The sequence below is a fragment of the Cladophialophora immunda genome (genome assembly GCF_000835495.1).
Source record: "Cladophialophora immunda strain CBS 83496 unplaced genomic scaffold supercont1.2, whole genome shotgun sequence".
Classification (NCBI taxonomy): domain Eukaryota; kingdom Fungi; phylum Ascomycota; class Eurotiomycetes; order Chaetothyriales; family Herpotrichiellaceae; genus Cladophialophora; species Cladophialophora immunda.
Window position 1 is genome coordinate 6,758,375 of NW_015622542.1, and position 14,826 is coordinate 6,773,200.

Here is a 14,826-nt window from a genome sequence, read left to right on the forward strand (position 1 = left end):
GAGGTGAGATGCCAAGCCTCTATATATGATTACGTATTATTTCGACAAGCCGAAACGGGCTTTGAGCGCAGTTGATGACCACTGAGACGGCGGCCCGAGAGTTGAAATGGGGCACGAGGCTGTTTGTCCCTGATCGACAGAATATATTTCGTATTTTCGAGGGATCTACAGCGAGTTCTGACCACCCCTTCTCCTTTTGATGTGCCAGTGGCAGAACTTCCCCCTGCTGCCGTCTTGACTCATTTCTTTGTCAGCAGCTCGGCCCAATTTCCACTCGTCATCGAAGCCTTGACGCCCACATCCACATCCACATTGTGAGATTCCAACAACCTCATCGGCCATGGAGCCCAACTCTAGCACTTCAGAGGCTCGGCCCTCCAAGGCTTATTCCTGCGTCCGATGCTTCGAGCGCAAAGTTAAGTGCGACAAGCAGCATCCGTGCAGCGGCTGTGTCCGCTCCAAAGTCGAATGGCAAGTCTGACCATCCTCGATTGCTGCCTGGTCCCAATGGCCCCGAAGGACAAACACCATCTGACCATTGGACTCTGACTTGGCTCACCTATACCCCCGCGTCATTCGTGAACATCCCCACTGACTCTTGCCTGTGCAGCGTCTTCCGTGTTCCCCCTGCTCCTCGCCGTCGCAAACGCAAGGCCCGAGAAGACGATGTGCTCGCTCGCTTAAAGCACTACGAGGAGTTGCTTCGTGATCAAGGCATCGATCCAACTACCCCGTCCACCACCCCTAGCAAAGTCGACACGACGTCCCCTCCCCTTGACGATGCCGATAATTCCATCACGTCGATATCAAAACCTGCAGAGCCCTCGTGGACGCCAGGCTCTCTTCACGGGAGACTGATTATCGATCACGGAAGGTCTCGCTTCATTCAAAAGTGTGTCTGCCACCACCCTTCGCAATATCTTCCAAGCTAAACGCAAGCAGTAAACTATGGACTACCGTCAGCGAAGAGGTCTGCCTCTTCACGCTCAATCTTTGCCGTCGACTAACCACAACCACAGCTCCATCACAGCAAGGATGTCATCCAAGATACTGACAGCGAGGACGAGCTGGGTACTCTTGCCGATGACAGCACTGACTTCGTCCTTGGCGTGACGCCGTACCCGACTCTAACATCGAGCCTGCACCCGAGTCCCGAACATGTGCTCAAGCTATGGCAGATCTTCCTCACCAACGTCAACCCATTGATGAAGATTGTCCACCAGCCTACCCTGCAGCGCACTATTGAAGACGCCATTCAGGACACCGACCATATACCCCGTGGACTCGAAGCCTTGATGTTTGCTATCTATGGGGCCGCCGTCCTGTCCATGCGTGATGGTGAGTGTCAGGCAATTTTTGGCGAGTCTCGTACAATTCTACAATCCAGATACCGCCTAGGCATACGCCGGGCCTTGACAAAGGCACGATTCATGGCGACTTCCGACATCGTTGTCCTGCAAGCACTGGTCATCTATCTTGTAAGACGAACTTCCGCCCGTCGCATTGTCCGTGACTAACCGAACATAGCTCACTACACGTCAGGTTCTGGACGCTCGCACCTTATGGACTCTCTCAGGCGTTGCAAGTCGTATAGCTCAAGGCATGGGCGTGCATCGAGACGGCACCGTCCTTGGCCTTCCTCCGTTCGAAACAGAAATGCGCCGCCGGCTTTGGTGGCAAATTAACCTGCTCGACTTTAGAGCTGCTGAGCTGAGCGGTTTTGGCGGCTTGACGGAAGTCAACTGGTGGAACACCAAGACGCCGTCAAATGTCAATGACGTGGATATTTGGCCAGGCATGAAAGAACAGCCTGTCGACCAAACTCGCCCCACCGAGATGGTCGTCTGCTTGCTTCACTATGCAGTCGGCGCCTTCTGGAGGCGAAAGCTTCTGCAGGCAGGCACTCCCGAAGAAGACCTCAACCGGGCCATGCATCGCTGGGTGGCAACGAAGACGTTGGCGGAAAAGGACGCGTTTGTTGATGAATTTCAGGCTAATCTGGAAGAGAAGGTGCTAAGATATTGTGACCCTTCGATGCCGCTCGAGATGATGGCTTTGATCATTGGCCGTACCATGTGCAAGAGCATAAGATTCATGGCGCACCACCCTCGGCGCTACGCAAATGAGAAAGATATCCCTGACAGCGAACGCCAATTTCTGTGGACGACAAGCATGGCTCTGATGGAAGCCGACAACCTGGCGCATTCTCATCGGTCGCTGCAGAGGTTCAGTTGGCACATCGACGCCGGGTTTCAATGGCATTCCTTCATATTTGCGCTAGGGGAGCTCATAGCCAGGCCAACCGGCGAAAGCAAGGACGAGGCGTGGATACAGATTGAGGACGTTTTCAAGAACCATCCTACGTAAGTCGTCGCTACTTCTCAAGACTTCCTGCTTTCTCTCCGAGCTTGCTCCCCATCCGACTGCTTCGCTTCTTCCCTCTCCTGGTGGAGGTGGTAGTGGTCTTCAATATTCCGTAGTCTGGGACTGAAGGCTAATTCCGGCATTTCTCTTTGAAGATTCATATCGGACCAAAAGAAGCCGCTGCATATCGCAATCGGCAATTTATGCTTAAAGGCATGGCGAGCCCGCGAAAAGGCACAAGCAGAAAATCCCCAGGGTTTGCAATGGCTCGACAAACCGCAATTCATCCTACAGCTTCGCAAACAGCGAGAGGCTCAAGAGGCGAAGGCAGATGCCAGTCGAGCCGCAGCATCGCACCTGAATTCCACGCTTCCAGCTGAAGACACAAATCTGGCAATAGAGTCGCTGCCACGGGATACTTCAACCGCAGAGACCATGCCTAGTGTCCAGCAATTTGAACAGCCAGTCAATACATTGGACCCTACATTTTCCCCACACGACTTTTCTGTCATGGACAATATGGCAATGGACTGGCAAAGATGGGATACACTGCTTAATGATTTTGAACTACTTACGCAGCCGGCCACCATGAATCCGGGCCATTTACAGCACCTCGGACAGTACGGTCAGCAAGGTTATTCGTGGCCGTTGTCGCAAATGTATGACAACCCATGAAACGGAAGATATCTCGAGCGGGATGTGACAAATGACCCCTGCCGGCGCGTCAACTATCTTGCTCTTGCCATCAATGCCCGAATCTTCCGCATTTGAGACAGTGGCCTTCAGACCCGAGGCCCCTTTCATTCTCATTGCCAGCATGAGTCCAATACCATCTTACCACCTTGGATGAGGCCCAGTATAACGTCTCTATTGCTCAAACCCGATGCGTGGAGGCCCCCATCTGGGATGATGCGAATGTGAGGTAGACTGACGGGCGGCTACCTGGGTATCATGTTGGCAGGAGCTGCGGACAGAAGATTGATTCAAATGGCGTCCTTCAGTGCAAAATCATTGACTACCCAACGAGCCAACCTGCAATCGGCTCTGGCTTTCACATCCGCCAGTGGAACGCCTAGCAGACAAACACCGCCCCCAGCTGCCGAGCCAGGTCAATCGAACTCGTCTGAATAGCACACCCCTGCCAGAAAAAGCAGCCCACATGCACTTGGTCATGTTCTACTCCGTTGTGAGTCGCTCGGGCGACAGTTGCCCGGTTGGCTCGCTTGGAGCTTCACCCCAGAGCAGTTCTCTCGAGCTTTACGCGACGACAGGGCCACTAGCCTCCAGACTTCTCCTGATTGATGCGTAGCGGCACCATATCGAGGCGGGCATTTACGTGGACGCTAGGATTTCTGCGTCGGCCGGATGCAAACGTGGCTGGAAGCCTCGATATGTCAATGTCCTCGAGCTGGGGTTGCGGATCTGGTCAACCGGCGCGAAGCTCAAGGGAGTGGGCCTGAGAAATGAGATGCAAGATTGCCGACTCTGATCACAGTTGCCACCACATCGATAGGCTAGCTCTAGCACTGTCTGATTGATTCAGATTATGCCTGGGACTCCTCGAGTCGAGCCTACGCCGCAGTTCTACTCCTTGGCCACCTCTGTCACCTCGCCCAGGATCTCCATCTTTTTGTCCTTTCCCAAGGCCAAGGCGTCCACAATTCCCTCCCTATCTTCTGGCGCCACACCCATGATAGCCCTCAACTTAGGCGCCTCACTGTGGACCTCTCCGTCGAGATTCTCATCAATCTCCTCCAATGTGCGCCCGCTAGTCTCAACCCAGAACACCAAGACGACCACCAGCTCAAGAACGTCCCACGCACCGTTGATCATGTACGTCTTCCAGCCAATGGCTTCAAGCGCAAAGGGGAAAGAGAAGGTCACCATCAACCCCACACCGTTTACGAGGAAGGTATAAATACCCATGCCAAGCGAACGGAGACCATAGTTGAGGACTTCCGGCGGGTACAGGACAGTGAGAGGCGTCCAGCCGAAGCTGTATGCTCCCTGGAAGAGGAAGATTGTAGCGACTGTCCCGTAGATCCCGGAGTTGTTTGTCGAGTCGCCGTAGACTTTGGTCAACCCGCCCACGAGGAAGATGAAGATGGTCAACAGTCCCGTGGAAATGGCGGCTAGAGACCTACGGCCTAATTTGTCGGCCATGGCGGTGCCCACAAGTGAAACGACCAGACACCATGCGTTGAGGATGATGTTGATCTCCAGCTGTGTGGTCGAGTTCGTGACTCCCGCCTGGGTGAGCATGGTCCCGAAATAGTATGAAATGATGTTGTTCCCGGAGAGCATGGAGAAGACGGCGACGGTGCAGACCAAGAATATACGCTTGCGCGTGGACGCGCTGTTGGCGAATTGCTTGACGAACGACGGTCTCTCGAACGACTTCTCGAACGCCAGCGTATCGGTGATCTGGCGGAATTGAACAGCTACAGCCGGGTCATCGATGTTCCCGTTGGAATGAGTCTGTGCCAGTGCCAGGAGAGCTTCTTGGCTGCGTCCCTGATCTTGAAGCCATCGAGGAGACTCTGGTGTGAATGGGATAAGGACTATGCAGAGAATGCTGAACAGGCCTTGCAGAGCTGACGGCAAACGCCAGGCCCAGGTGGAATCCATCTTTGCGGTGCCATAGGTGACGCCAGCAGCGATCAAACCGCCTATTTGCTTGTCAATTTTCCATCACTCCAGAACCTGCGAGAGGAGAGGACGAGCAATGACTTACCGACATACCAAAAGTCATACAGAAGGGCCAGCGAAACAGCGCGGAGCTTCACAGGCACTGTCTCCGACAAGTACACGGGCGCGGCGATGGATGAGGCGCCGGTGCCGAAGCCAATGATGATCCTCGCGATCACAAACATGGCGATATTCTGAGCGGCGGTCTGGAGGATGACACCGATGATGGTAGAGACGGCACCAAAGAACAGAGCCCATTTGCGACCAATCCAGTCGGGGACTTTGGCATACGCGATACCTGCTATGGCGCTGCCCATCCACACTGAGGCCGTGTTGAGCGCCAGAGTGGCCGTGGTGAGGGTAAAGTAGTCCGTGTACGAGGGGAGGATGTTGAGTCCGTTCATCATGGAACCATCAAAGCCTAGAGTCTGCATGCCCGCCTGTGTCAGCCTATGATCGATGCCATGATGGTCGACTGCACCAGAACCAAGCCAAAGGTATGTACTTACAGTGGATGTCACACATGACGTGAGGACCAAGATGGTGCAGGCAAGCCACGACTGGCGAGGCACCACTGCCGGCAGCTCCCAAGGCATCGGCGACATTGTGGCTTCGATACAAAGTCTTTCTTTGCGCAAATGGTTGCTGGCTTGAGGAAAATATGCAAGAGACCGACTTCGATGTTCTTGTCAAGTCTGTTGCTGATCGAGGACCCGCTCTATTATATATACCTGCTTGAGAGTCTCGTCTGGGCCAGAGACGACACACGGCTTGCATGCTTGAGCCAGCCAGGCCAGGTGTATTACCACCCGTTATCGCAGAAGCTTTTCAGTAGTAGATATGGAGGTGTCCGCCAGTGTGGGACGGATAACGCGGCGAATCTCCTCCAAACAACAAGCTCCGGGACACTGGTTCTAGCCCTACCGTCCCGTCCATTTGGGTTCGCGTTATCTGGAGAAGGGGACCAGGGCCTGATACGGCGACGAGGCTGGCAGGCTGGCCCTCGGCTTGCCCCTTTGCTCAATTGCCGTGGCTCTGTGGGCACGGCAATGTCCGCCTGAAAGCGTCGAGGCACGGATATGGTAGCACGGTCTCCCGCTTGATGAGCCCAGGAGCGAAAGTGAAGGTTTCCGCCTGGACTGGGGGGTTTGAAAGTCTCGCACTGACCAAGTGTAGGTTGAATGTCGCCCTGGTGCTCTTGGGGGGCTATATCCTTCGAACTCAATTGAGATCTGAATGCTGTGTCTCTCCTTCGCGGCGTACATGTCCGCGGAGTGCGTGTTCTATTCCGATCCAGTGGTCGTCTTGAACTATTAATCCTTGGAATCTTCGACACGGGAGAAGGGAAAGACGTTAGGAGCGCTGAAGAAAGACACAGGAAACCAGAACCAAAACCGCAAAAGATGCCCGGAAGACTACTCAGCTGGCCAGACTGGCCCGAGTTCACGGCTGCCAAGGCAGAGCCTGGCGACGACCTGGTCGGATACAAGAAAGCCATCGTGGACAAGTACGGCAAGGACAATCTCGTCAAGAGCTGGCTCAAGGTCTGCAAGGAGCTCGAGTCAGTCACCGACCGCATCGCCGAGCAGGGCACCGCGGTCATCCCGGAGATCCCATTCGACGAGCTATTCAGCCTGACGCCCGAGAAGAAGCAGGCGCTGAAGGACGTCGGTTGCTTTGTCGTCCGCAACGTCTTCACCCGGGAGGAAGCAGACAAATGGTTCACGGATCTGAAGGAGTATGTTGCCGCTAATCGATCACAGATTGGAGGTATGTATGTCCCTGTGGATGGCGGATATTGATACACCAGCATCGTGGATTGCAATCTTAGTGTCTGTGACTGATTGATTCCCAGGCTGGCCCAAGGAGACGCCATTCATCCTCAACCTGTACTACTCGCCCACGCAAATAGCTGCACGATCCCATCCCAACCAGCTGAAACTCAGCGAGGAGCTCAACTCCTGGTGGCATGATAAGGACGGGTCTTATTCCCCGGCACCCTTGTCATACGCCGACGCAGTGCGCATCCGACCTCCAGGGATCCCATTCCGCGGTCTCGGTCCCCATATCGACGCAGGCAGTCTGTGTCGCTGGGCCGATCCCACGTACCAGTCCGTCTACGAGGCCGTGTTTTCAGGCAACCCCGAGTCTCTGGACAACTACGACCTGACCGCCCGCAAGACGGCCAACCAGGCCATGTTCCCCGGCAGTGCGCACTCACGGGTCTTCCGGAGCTTCCAGGGCTGGACGGCCTTGACGTCAGCCGGGCTCGGCGAGGGCAGCTTGATGCTGTACCCCAACGTCAAGTGGACGATCGCGTACCTTCTCCTGCGGCCGTTCTTCCAACCCCCAGACTCTGACAGCCAGGATGACATCCTGGACGCCACCAAGTGGACGTTCGATCCGGACAGTCCCTGGTTCCCGGGCACCTTCAGGGAGGACAGCCAGCTGCTGAGCCCGCCGTCGCACCCGCACCTGCGCCTGCGCGAGTGCATGGTGGGCATCCCACGCATGAACCCGGGGGACACGGTGTGGTGGCACGCCGACATGTGCCACGCGGTCGAGGTGGAGCACAACGGCGACCACGACGCCAGCGTCGCCTACATCGCCGCCACGCCCAGCACCGACGAGAACAAGCGGTACATCAAGCGCCAGCTCGAGGACTTTTTGAACGGTCTCCCGCCCGAGGATTTCCGCCGGGGGCCCGGCGAGAGGAACTTCCAGCTGTTCACGGGCGAGAGGGGCCTGTTGGGCGGCGAGGCAGGCAGGAGGGCCATGGGGTTTGATCTGCTCGCCTGATTTTAACAGTCGGGTGACCTACCGTGGAGAGGAAGGTCTGCGTATAGCTGGATCAAGTCCAGACTCAGGTCGGGCATCTCTTGCCATTGCCATCACCTCGTCCTGTACCTTCGCTCCTCCATGGCACATGGTCAAGCAGCCGATGAAGTTTGACCTCGTCGAGGTCCATACCAAACCGGGTCACTAGACCTAAGAAATTTCTATCCGCATATATGAGTTTTAGTATAAGGAAGGAGACAGAAAAGCTACAGTAATTGAACCGAAATAATCCCCTCGTTGTCAGTGGTTTCGGTGTTCCAGGATGCCCCTCTTGACACTATTTCAGATCTCGGGACGTCCTGCGTCCTAGTCTTCACAAGCAGGATCGCGAAGTAACGTGGTGTCTTGCTGTGAGGGCGGTATTTCCACCTCATACCCCGTACCGAGTAGTTAGAGATTCTGGAGGTAAGCAGGTCGGCGCGGACGCATCGACCCGACCCTGCGAGGGTTCCTGATACGAGGGGAGCAATATGGAACGAAACGAAAGGATACGACAAACCGCTTCACACTCCGATTGAGGGTTTCGCCCGTCGACGAGTATTACAACGTGACCAGCCCTCTTTGACGGCGCAGGACCGTCCCGCAGCATGAATTGACCCGTTGATGTCAACCTTGTCATTCTACACTTTCGTGCCACCCACCCAGTGCCATCACCGCCGGTTTGTTTATTGATTTGTTTATTTGGGTGGTTTCTCTGCTCTAGTGCTCTAGTGCCCTACGAGATTGATTCCCACTTGGGTCGAACTTTTTTAACTTTTGTCGCGCGGGCTTTTGGTCCTCAAGGCGTCCTCGAGGCAGACACGGGCAAAATCTGGTGGTTCCTGGTATACACTGCCCCCCGTCAAGTGTCCTGCATTATTGATGCAACACATGGAAGGAGAGGAGGAGCAATGCATTCTGATTAAGCTGTACGAGGTAGGGGGTCACGGTGTAATACTAGGTAGTGGCGTCCAAGACAGTTAGTTGGCGCCTAGCCCCCCAGAGCCCTGGATGTTCGGGAGCTAATAGGGCCCAGGTAAATGCCTACTCGTAGCTCTTCTTCGCGCTTGGGCCCGAGGGGGAGAACAAAGCCAAGGCACTGGGGAAGATGAGGAAAGGCTTCCCTCGAAAAGACATGGCAAAGGACCGAGTATGTATCTCAAGACCCGAACACTGGGTAGAGCTGGCTTTTGTTTTTTATAGCGGTATATTGCAAATGATTGCTGGGTATCTTTGATAGTAATCCAAAAAAAAAAAAATAAACGACATGTACAAAGATGTACTCCGTACAAACAATCTAACTGGACAGAGGCACATTGTCATATTGTGTATGGGTGTGTGAGTGTGTGCGTTTAACGTCAAATTCATCATCTTTCCAAACCCAATGTCACTGCTGGCGCCGCGTTGGTCGCGTAGCCTACGTAGCCTGTCGACTATATGATGTTGGCAATGGTCATTCGTGCTCGGTTCGGATCTGGGGTCGTTTCGGTCGGCGGGCTGATCGGCGGCAATGTCGGGCCTGAGGGTCCCGGGCCTGCTGGGCCGTTGGGGAGTGGTGATATGGGTAGAGAGCCGTGGAGTGGCTTTTGTTGATAGTGCAGTCGCTCCGAAAGCTGTTGGAGGTATCTGGCTGACTGCTCAATGTGCTGCCAGCCGCCCCAGTCGTGTTGCTCTTCCTCGGACAACATGTTGTCCCACGACGGCGACTGAGCGCCCGACGAGTGTGGGTCATGTTCGATGAATTGGTGCCTGGGTCGGCCGTGTTTTTGACGGCGGCTGAGATGAGTGCCCGTCTCGGCGTTGCCCCATACCCAGCTGTTCGTACTGGCCTGAAGATCCGCAGACAGGTAGACGAGCAACTCCTCGTCGTGGTCGATGTCGATGTTGCTCGGCTGCTCGAGTCTCTCGATCAGACATCGCACAAAGAACGACAAGTGTCTCCCGCAGCATATATTGATGCTTCGCGCATCGTTGATGGTGGCAGCTGCTCTCAGGATGAGGAAAAAGCTGTCGTAAACTTGGCGAAACAACAAGAAGAGCATGCACCGCCACAAATGGGTACATAGCATCGTGGTCGCAGAGAGAACAAACCGCTGCTCCCACTCATGGGATTGGATATGGGGGATCATGCACCTGGAGAGCATGTTTGCGGTGTCGCGAGAAGCATGAAGGCACTGCTCAATGGCTTGAGCTCGTTGCTCTGAAGAGCATGATGGGGACAAATTATGGCGATGAAGCATTATTCGTGTATTCTGGAAAGAGATAAGCGGACCCATGATACATGGATCCAGAGGAGTCGTGGCAGAGAGTTGTAGGGGCCGGGGAAACAAAATCAGACATTCACCAAGGTGACCCTCGAACTTGGCCAGCGCCTCACTGGTGATGCAGAGAGACCGAAAAGTCTTTGCCAGCGGCGCCATCAGCCGTGCTACGTGAACGTGGGCCAGCAGTAATTTGGGAGCGAGGGGAGTGTGCATATGGTCGGACATCAGGCGTTCTTCGTCGAGGACTTCGGGGTACTCGGTGTCGCACTCATCGTCGTTGATGAGCATCGGCTTTCCAAGTTCGAGAGCAAGCACGCTGCGCTTGTTAGCAGAAAAAAAAGATGGGTGGGATCAAGATTCGAAGCTCACCGATCCCAGACATAGAATGAGTACCATATGCGCTTGCGCATTTCGCCCTCAATCGGTGACCATTGACCCCCTTGTACGTGCAAGCCTAGATCCTGGACAATGCGGATTGCGGAGCCCAGCCATATCCAACTTGCAGATTTCCGGTTCATCTCTATCAGCGCAAGGCTAGCGAGAAACGCGACGATGGCCTGGTTTGTAGACACGTCATCTTCCCAGAAATTGATGGTGGATATTGCCCTTGTCAGGTACTCCTGCGCCTCTGGGACCCGGCCACGGTCGTGTGTCGCAAGAGCGCCGCATGCGAGAACGGCGTACAACGTCGCAATCCAGTCGGTCGGGAGTGACTGCACGTTGCTTCTTTCTGTCGCTGCCGTAAAATTCCGCTGAAACTTGGGCCAGTATAGGACGGGGAAAAGACGGTGAATATATTCGTGATAGTAGTGTAGTAAATTTTCCGCCACGGGTTGCGAAGGCAGACCCTGTAGGTCCGAAATTCGAGTCTGTGTAGTGTGTGATCGAGGTTGGACACCTGTGACTGGAGGTTTCAACAAACCGCGACCAACGTCATTCAACTGCGTCCGGGCACTTGTGAGGTCCTGAGGTGCTCTTGCTTTCAACATCCTCCGTGGCGATTTACCGATAGACGGAAACTCAGCGTAGGCCGATGCGGCGGTTTCGGCGCGAAGGTCGGCGGAGAGATCAGCATTTCGCTCAACCGAGTGATATCGCTCGAGCTGCTGCCGGGCTTCCAGTAGTTGTCGCTCCAGGTCCTGTACAAGCCTGAGATGGTCAGCAGGTGCCGTGGGGGATCGGGAGCCGACATTTGACTCACTTGATGGAGGACATGCGCCGGTTCGTGTCCTTGGTAAACTGGCAACGAACATTGCGACTCGAACACTCTGTACAACTCGTTGTCTCGGTCGCATCACACTTGATCACCCATCAGCGAAATGACAGCAGCAGTGGCTTTGTTCTCGACCAACCTTGACCTTGCGCTCACGGCACGCATCGCAGCTCGGGTCTTTTCTCCTTTGTCTGTACGCTCTTTTCGGATTGTGCATCATCATGGCCGAAATCTGACCGGGAGAGGGACTGCTCGCCGCTCCACTACCCGGTCTTAAATTGTCCCCCATGCGAGACACTCCTTCATTCGGAGGGGGAAAGTCCATCTCGTGAGGAGCATAGACCACCGGCATCGTGGGTGGTCCTGGTGTGAATAGTCCTGTGCCAAAATACTGCGACGACGAAGGCCTTGGATGTTGCGGTCGGTCCAGCTCATGGGCGATCGTAAATGGTCCCGAGGGGGCGATAGACGTCGATTCGAAGACGGGCAAAGACTCGTTCATCGTCTCAGTCGCATCGACAATGACCAGGCATCGCAGGAAATCCGAGAAAGGGCTTTCTTTCCTTATACTCTACTCAGACCCGAGTTCTCTCGTTGTGTCGAGACATGCCCGCCACTCTCCGAACCCGGATCCAGAAGCAACAGCAGCACTCAGGACCCTCAATCCATAACAAACAAACAAAAGAGACTCTCTTTTCGATTCAAGGGCACCTCAATCAGATGGGTTTTTTGGACAGGTTACTGCAACGACAGAAGCGAGATGCAGAAATGGAGACAGGTAAATGTCCGACCTTGGCCTACTGGTCCACTGAGGAATGGCGAGTTGATGCGAAGCGAGTGGTCGCCACTTTCTCAGTCAGGTCAGCCGAAATTGTCGCTAGAACGGTGGTAGAGGATGCTGCCAGCGGGCAGAAGGAACCTGGAGTTTTGTGGGCACGACCGTGGTCTCGCGATAGCCATGCGCCTTTTCCCACTGATCTGTCGATCGGCAACCAGCGAAATTTGGGGCCAGATCGTCGAGACTTCTCTAAGCAAGGACAAGTATAGATTGGGGAGGGGGGGAAGAGGGAACCACTGCAGTTTAGCCCACTTGAGGCCCGTTAAGGGGTCAGAGATGTCGTCCACGAGCGGCGCACGAGGGTGAACTGCCGGTGCGCGTGGCGTTGGGAGCGTGCCAGAGAAGAAATCGAAGGGTCCCGCTGGAACATCGAGAACTCAGCCAGGTGGAGGATGAGGGCCTCTGACCGCAGCCCTGACTGATGCTGGGGCACATCAGCGGAAAGCCAAAAACCACGTCTGAGTGGGAACAGATTCGGATTGATGCGCAGCCCTGAAAAAGCTAGGGCCTCCTAGGAGCCTCCCCGGTTCTAGCAGCCGAAGTGAAAGAAGCTAGCCACAACGTTCTCAACAGCCGAATGGGGCATGACCGGCATTCGGCTTGCCGCCTAGCTGGGTTGCGCCAAAACATCGCTGGAGCCATTCTCGAAAAGAGTTCCCCTGTTCGAGGGAGGTGGCCAGGAGGACCCATGAAAATGTTTGACCCATCCCCAAGCCACAGTTCGGATTGTCTAGGCTGAGAACATCCCGGAACTTTGACGTGTAGATGATACATAGTAGACATTTGATACATGTTTCTCTAAAAGCGCTTTGAACGTTCGTCCAGAGGTCGACGGGCATGGAATCATGGCTGAAGGAGGGAGGGCAGACCACCTCCTCTCTCAACAAATCGATGGTGTCATACGCGTGGCATGAATGGCAGTGGACGAGATCACCGGTTCTTCAGCCATCATGACGGCGCCCATGCTGCTGACATTGACGGTTCCCTTGACTACCTGTGTGGCGGCCCTCTTGTGGAGGCGGACCGAGGACGATCATAGGCCTTGGCTGTTGTCCTTGGGTAGCTCTAAGCGGCCCTAGGCAAGGCAGATCAGAAACAAAGGGTGCTACCAACGTACCTGTTCCGGGCTCGGCTCGAGCTGCTCTGAGGTAAAGGGCCTGATCCCTGCTCATCTATTGAACTTCATCTGCGGCGAAATAGTGGTTCTAGAAGACTTTCGCTGTGCCTGAAACATCCGACCAGGGCCATTTCGGTCGTGTTGTAGGCGAGACGAGATTCTTTTCCGGAGTTGAAGTGCCTTGCTCTAGCAGACGGAGAAAACGAGCGGCCGGATGCAGCATGATTCCTCTGGCAAGGGTGCTATTCCTTATGGAGGGGGAGTGGCATCATCGGCATCTGAAGGCCTTCTCCCTCCTTCGAAACGCACAATCTGCATATTGTGGTTTTGGCGCAAAGGGAGACGAAAGTGGAACATACCACCGGTCCACATGAGGAGCGCATGATTCCTGGCTGAAGCTGGCTCTACTACTCGTGCCTATCTTTCTGCCTTGTGGCCCAGTGCTGCACGGCTTTCCAATTTTGCATTCTTTTAGTGTGATCGAATGTGGCCCATTCTTCTCCGTTTCTTCCGACTGGCATCAAACAGATGAACAATCTAAGCGTGAGGATGGTGCATGGGTGTGACGGAGAAAGTCGAACCCACGCCGTCACTCTAGCCAGCCATCAGCCAGGGGGGCACTGCGTCGTCGATCATGGGGCATGAATGCTGGGAGCATGGGGGCCCTTCGCCGGGAGAGTGTTTTAGTCCCCAAAGCTGAAAATTGGCCCCCTTCCCCAATTCGTCAACCCTCATCTCTGTTGACTAGGCTTCCATCCCCCAAGGCAAGTCCCCAAGACCAGAACGGAGTACTCGCTCCAGCGTCTATTCCCTCTGGAGCCGGAGCATCTGCGACGTGACGAATTGGTTGAAGCTAATGCTGCAAGTTCGAAAGCCCCGAGAAAAAGCTGTTGCAGATGCAAGATTCCAGGTGGGGGTGAGGATACCTCCGTAGTCAACCTCACAGCGACTTCCGTCTCTTCTCGAAGGACGGGGTAGGACAGTGGTGGCCAGTCAACTCGCACCGTAGGATACTAAGTAAAAGTGGGAGGAGTAACGGATCACTGGCGGAAAGCAGGATCTGAGGATCCACAGGTACGGAGTACCTTTGGGAGTCGTAACTTTGCAGAGCCTGGGAATGGATAATTGATCCTGGGTCCCAGGTGTTTGTGGCGGTCAACCCCGTCATGTCTGTCTGTTTCCATTGAGGTGCAGAATTAGGCCCGAGACCTAACGGAATTGCAGAGTCCGTAGGGCGAATCATCGACAACATTTTACCGTGTGAGCAATGATGTGCAGCAGTGTCTCTCCCCCAAAAGGATGAGCGGGAGCATCCAACGCCCAACCGTTTTCCTCTTCTGTTCAGGATCGTGCGAGCACCTGCCGCTCATCTCTCGGCTTGGTGGCGCAAAAGATTCTCAGAGCAAGATGGAAACGGCCAATAGTTCCAGAAGACTGGTTTCTGGCACTAGCGTGCAGCGCTGAGGAGACCTGGAACTTAGATTAAACGCCAGAGACCCAGCAAGCCAGGGTGGTCTGGGAGGTA

The 14,826-nt window shown here is 54.8% G+C and overlaps 4 protein-coding genes across 4 annotated transcripts; 2 read left to right on the forward strand and 2 right to left on the reverse strand.

Annotated features, from left to right (window-relative positions):
* The first annotated feature begins 325 nt into the window (after nt 1–325).
* PV07_04524 (uncharacterized protein) lies at nt 326–6,028 on the forward strand. The gene is made up of 6 exons (XM_016391335.1): nt 326–471; nt 611–892; nt 943–970; nt 1,020–1,478; nt 1,528–2,363; nt 2,520–6,028. Exons 1-6 carry the CDS (start codon nt 341–343, stop codon nt 3,037–3,039), a joined length of 2,256 nt encoding a protein of 751 aa, XP_016253237.1. The 5' UTR covers nt 326–340; the 3' UTR covers nt 3,040–6,028.
* PV07_04525 (uncharacterized protein) lies at nt 3,949–5,657 on the reverse strand (the record flags this gene model as incomplete). The annotated part of the gene is made up of 3 exons (XM_016391336.1): nt 3,949–5,033; nt 5,099–5,480; nt 5,562–5,657. 3 exons carry the CDS (start codon nt 5,655–5,657, stop codon nt 3,949–3,951), a joined length of 1,563 nt encoding a protein of 520 aa, XP_016253238.1.
* Nucleotides 6,029–6,310: 282 nt separating the features above from the next.
* PV07_04526 (uncharacterized protein) lies at nt 6,311–7,898 on the forward strand. The gene is made up of 2 exons (XM_016391337.1): nt 6,311–6,822; nt 6,908–7,898. The coding sequence occupies exons 1-2, from the start codon at nt 6,456–6,458 to the stop codon at nt 7,849–7,851; spliced, it is 1,311 nt and encodes a 436-aa protein (XP_016253239.1). The 5' UTR covers nt 6,311–6,455; the 3' UTR covers nt 7,852–7,898.
* A 1,154-nt stretch (nt 7,899–9,052) lies between these two features.
* PV07_04527 (uncharacterized protein) lies at nt 9,053–11,975 on the reverse strand. The gene is made up of 4 exons (XM_016391338.1): nt 11,486–11,975; nt 11,335–11,432; nt 10,503–11,282; nt 9,053–10,449 (listed from the first exon to the last, which is right to left on the reverse strand). Exons 1-4 carry the CDS (start codon nt 11,846–11,848, stop codon nt 9,303–9,305), a joined length of 2,388 nt encoding a protein of 795 aa, XP_016253240.1. The 5' UTR covers nt 11,849–11,975; the 3' UTR covers nt 9,053–9,302.
* Between the last annotated feature and the right edge of the window lie 2,851 nt (nt 11,976–14,826).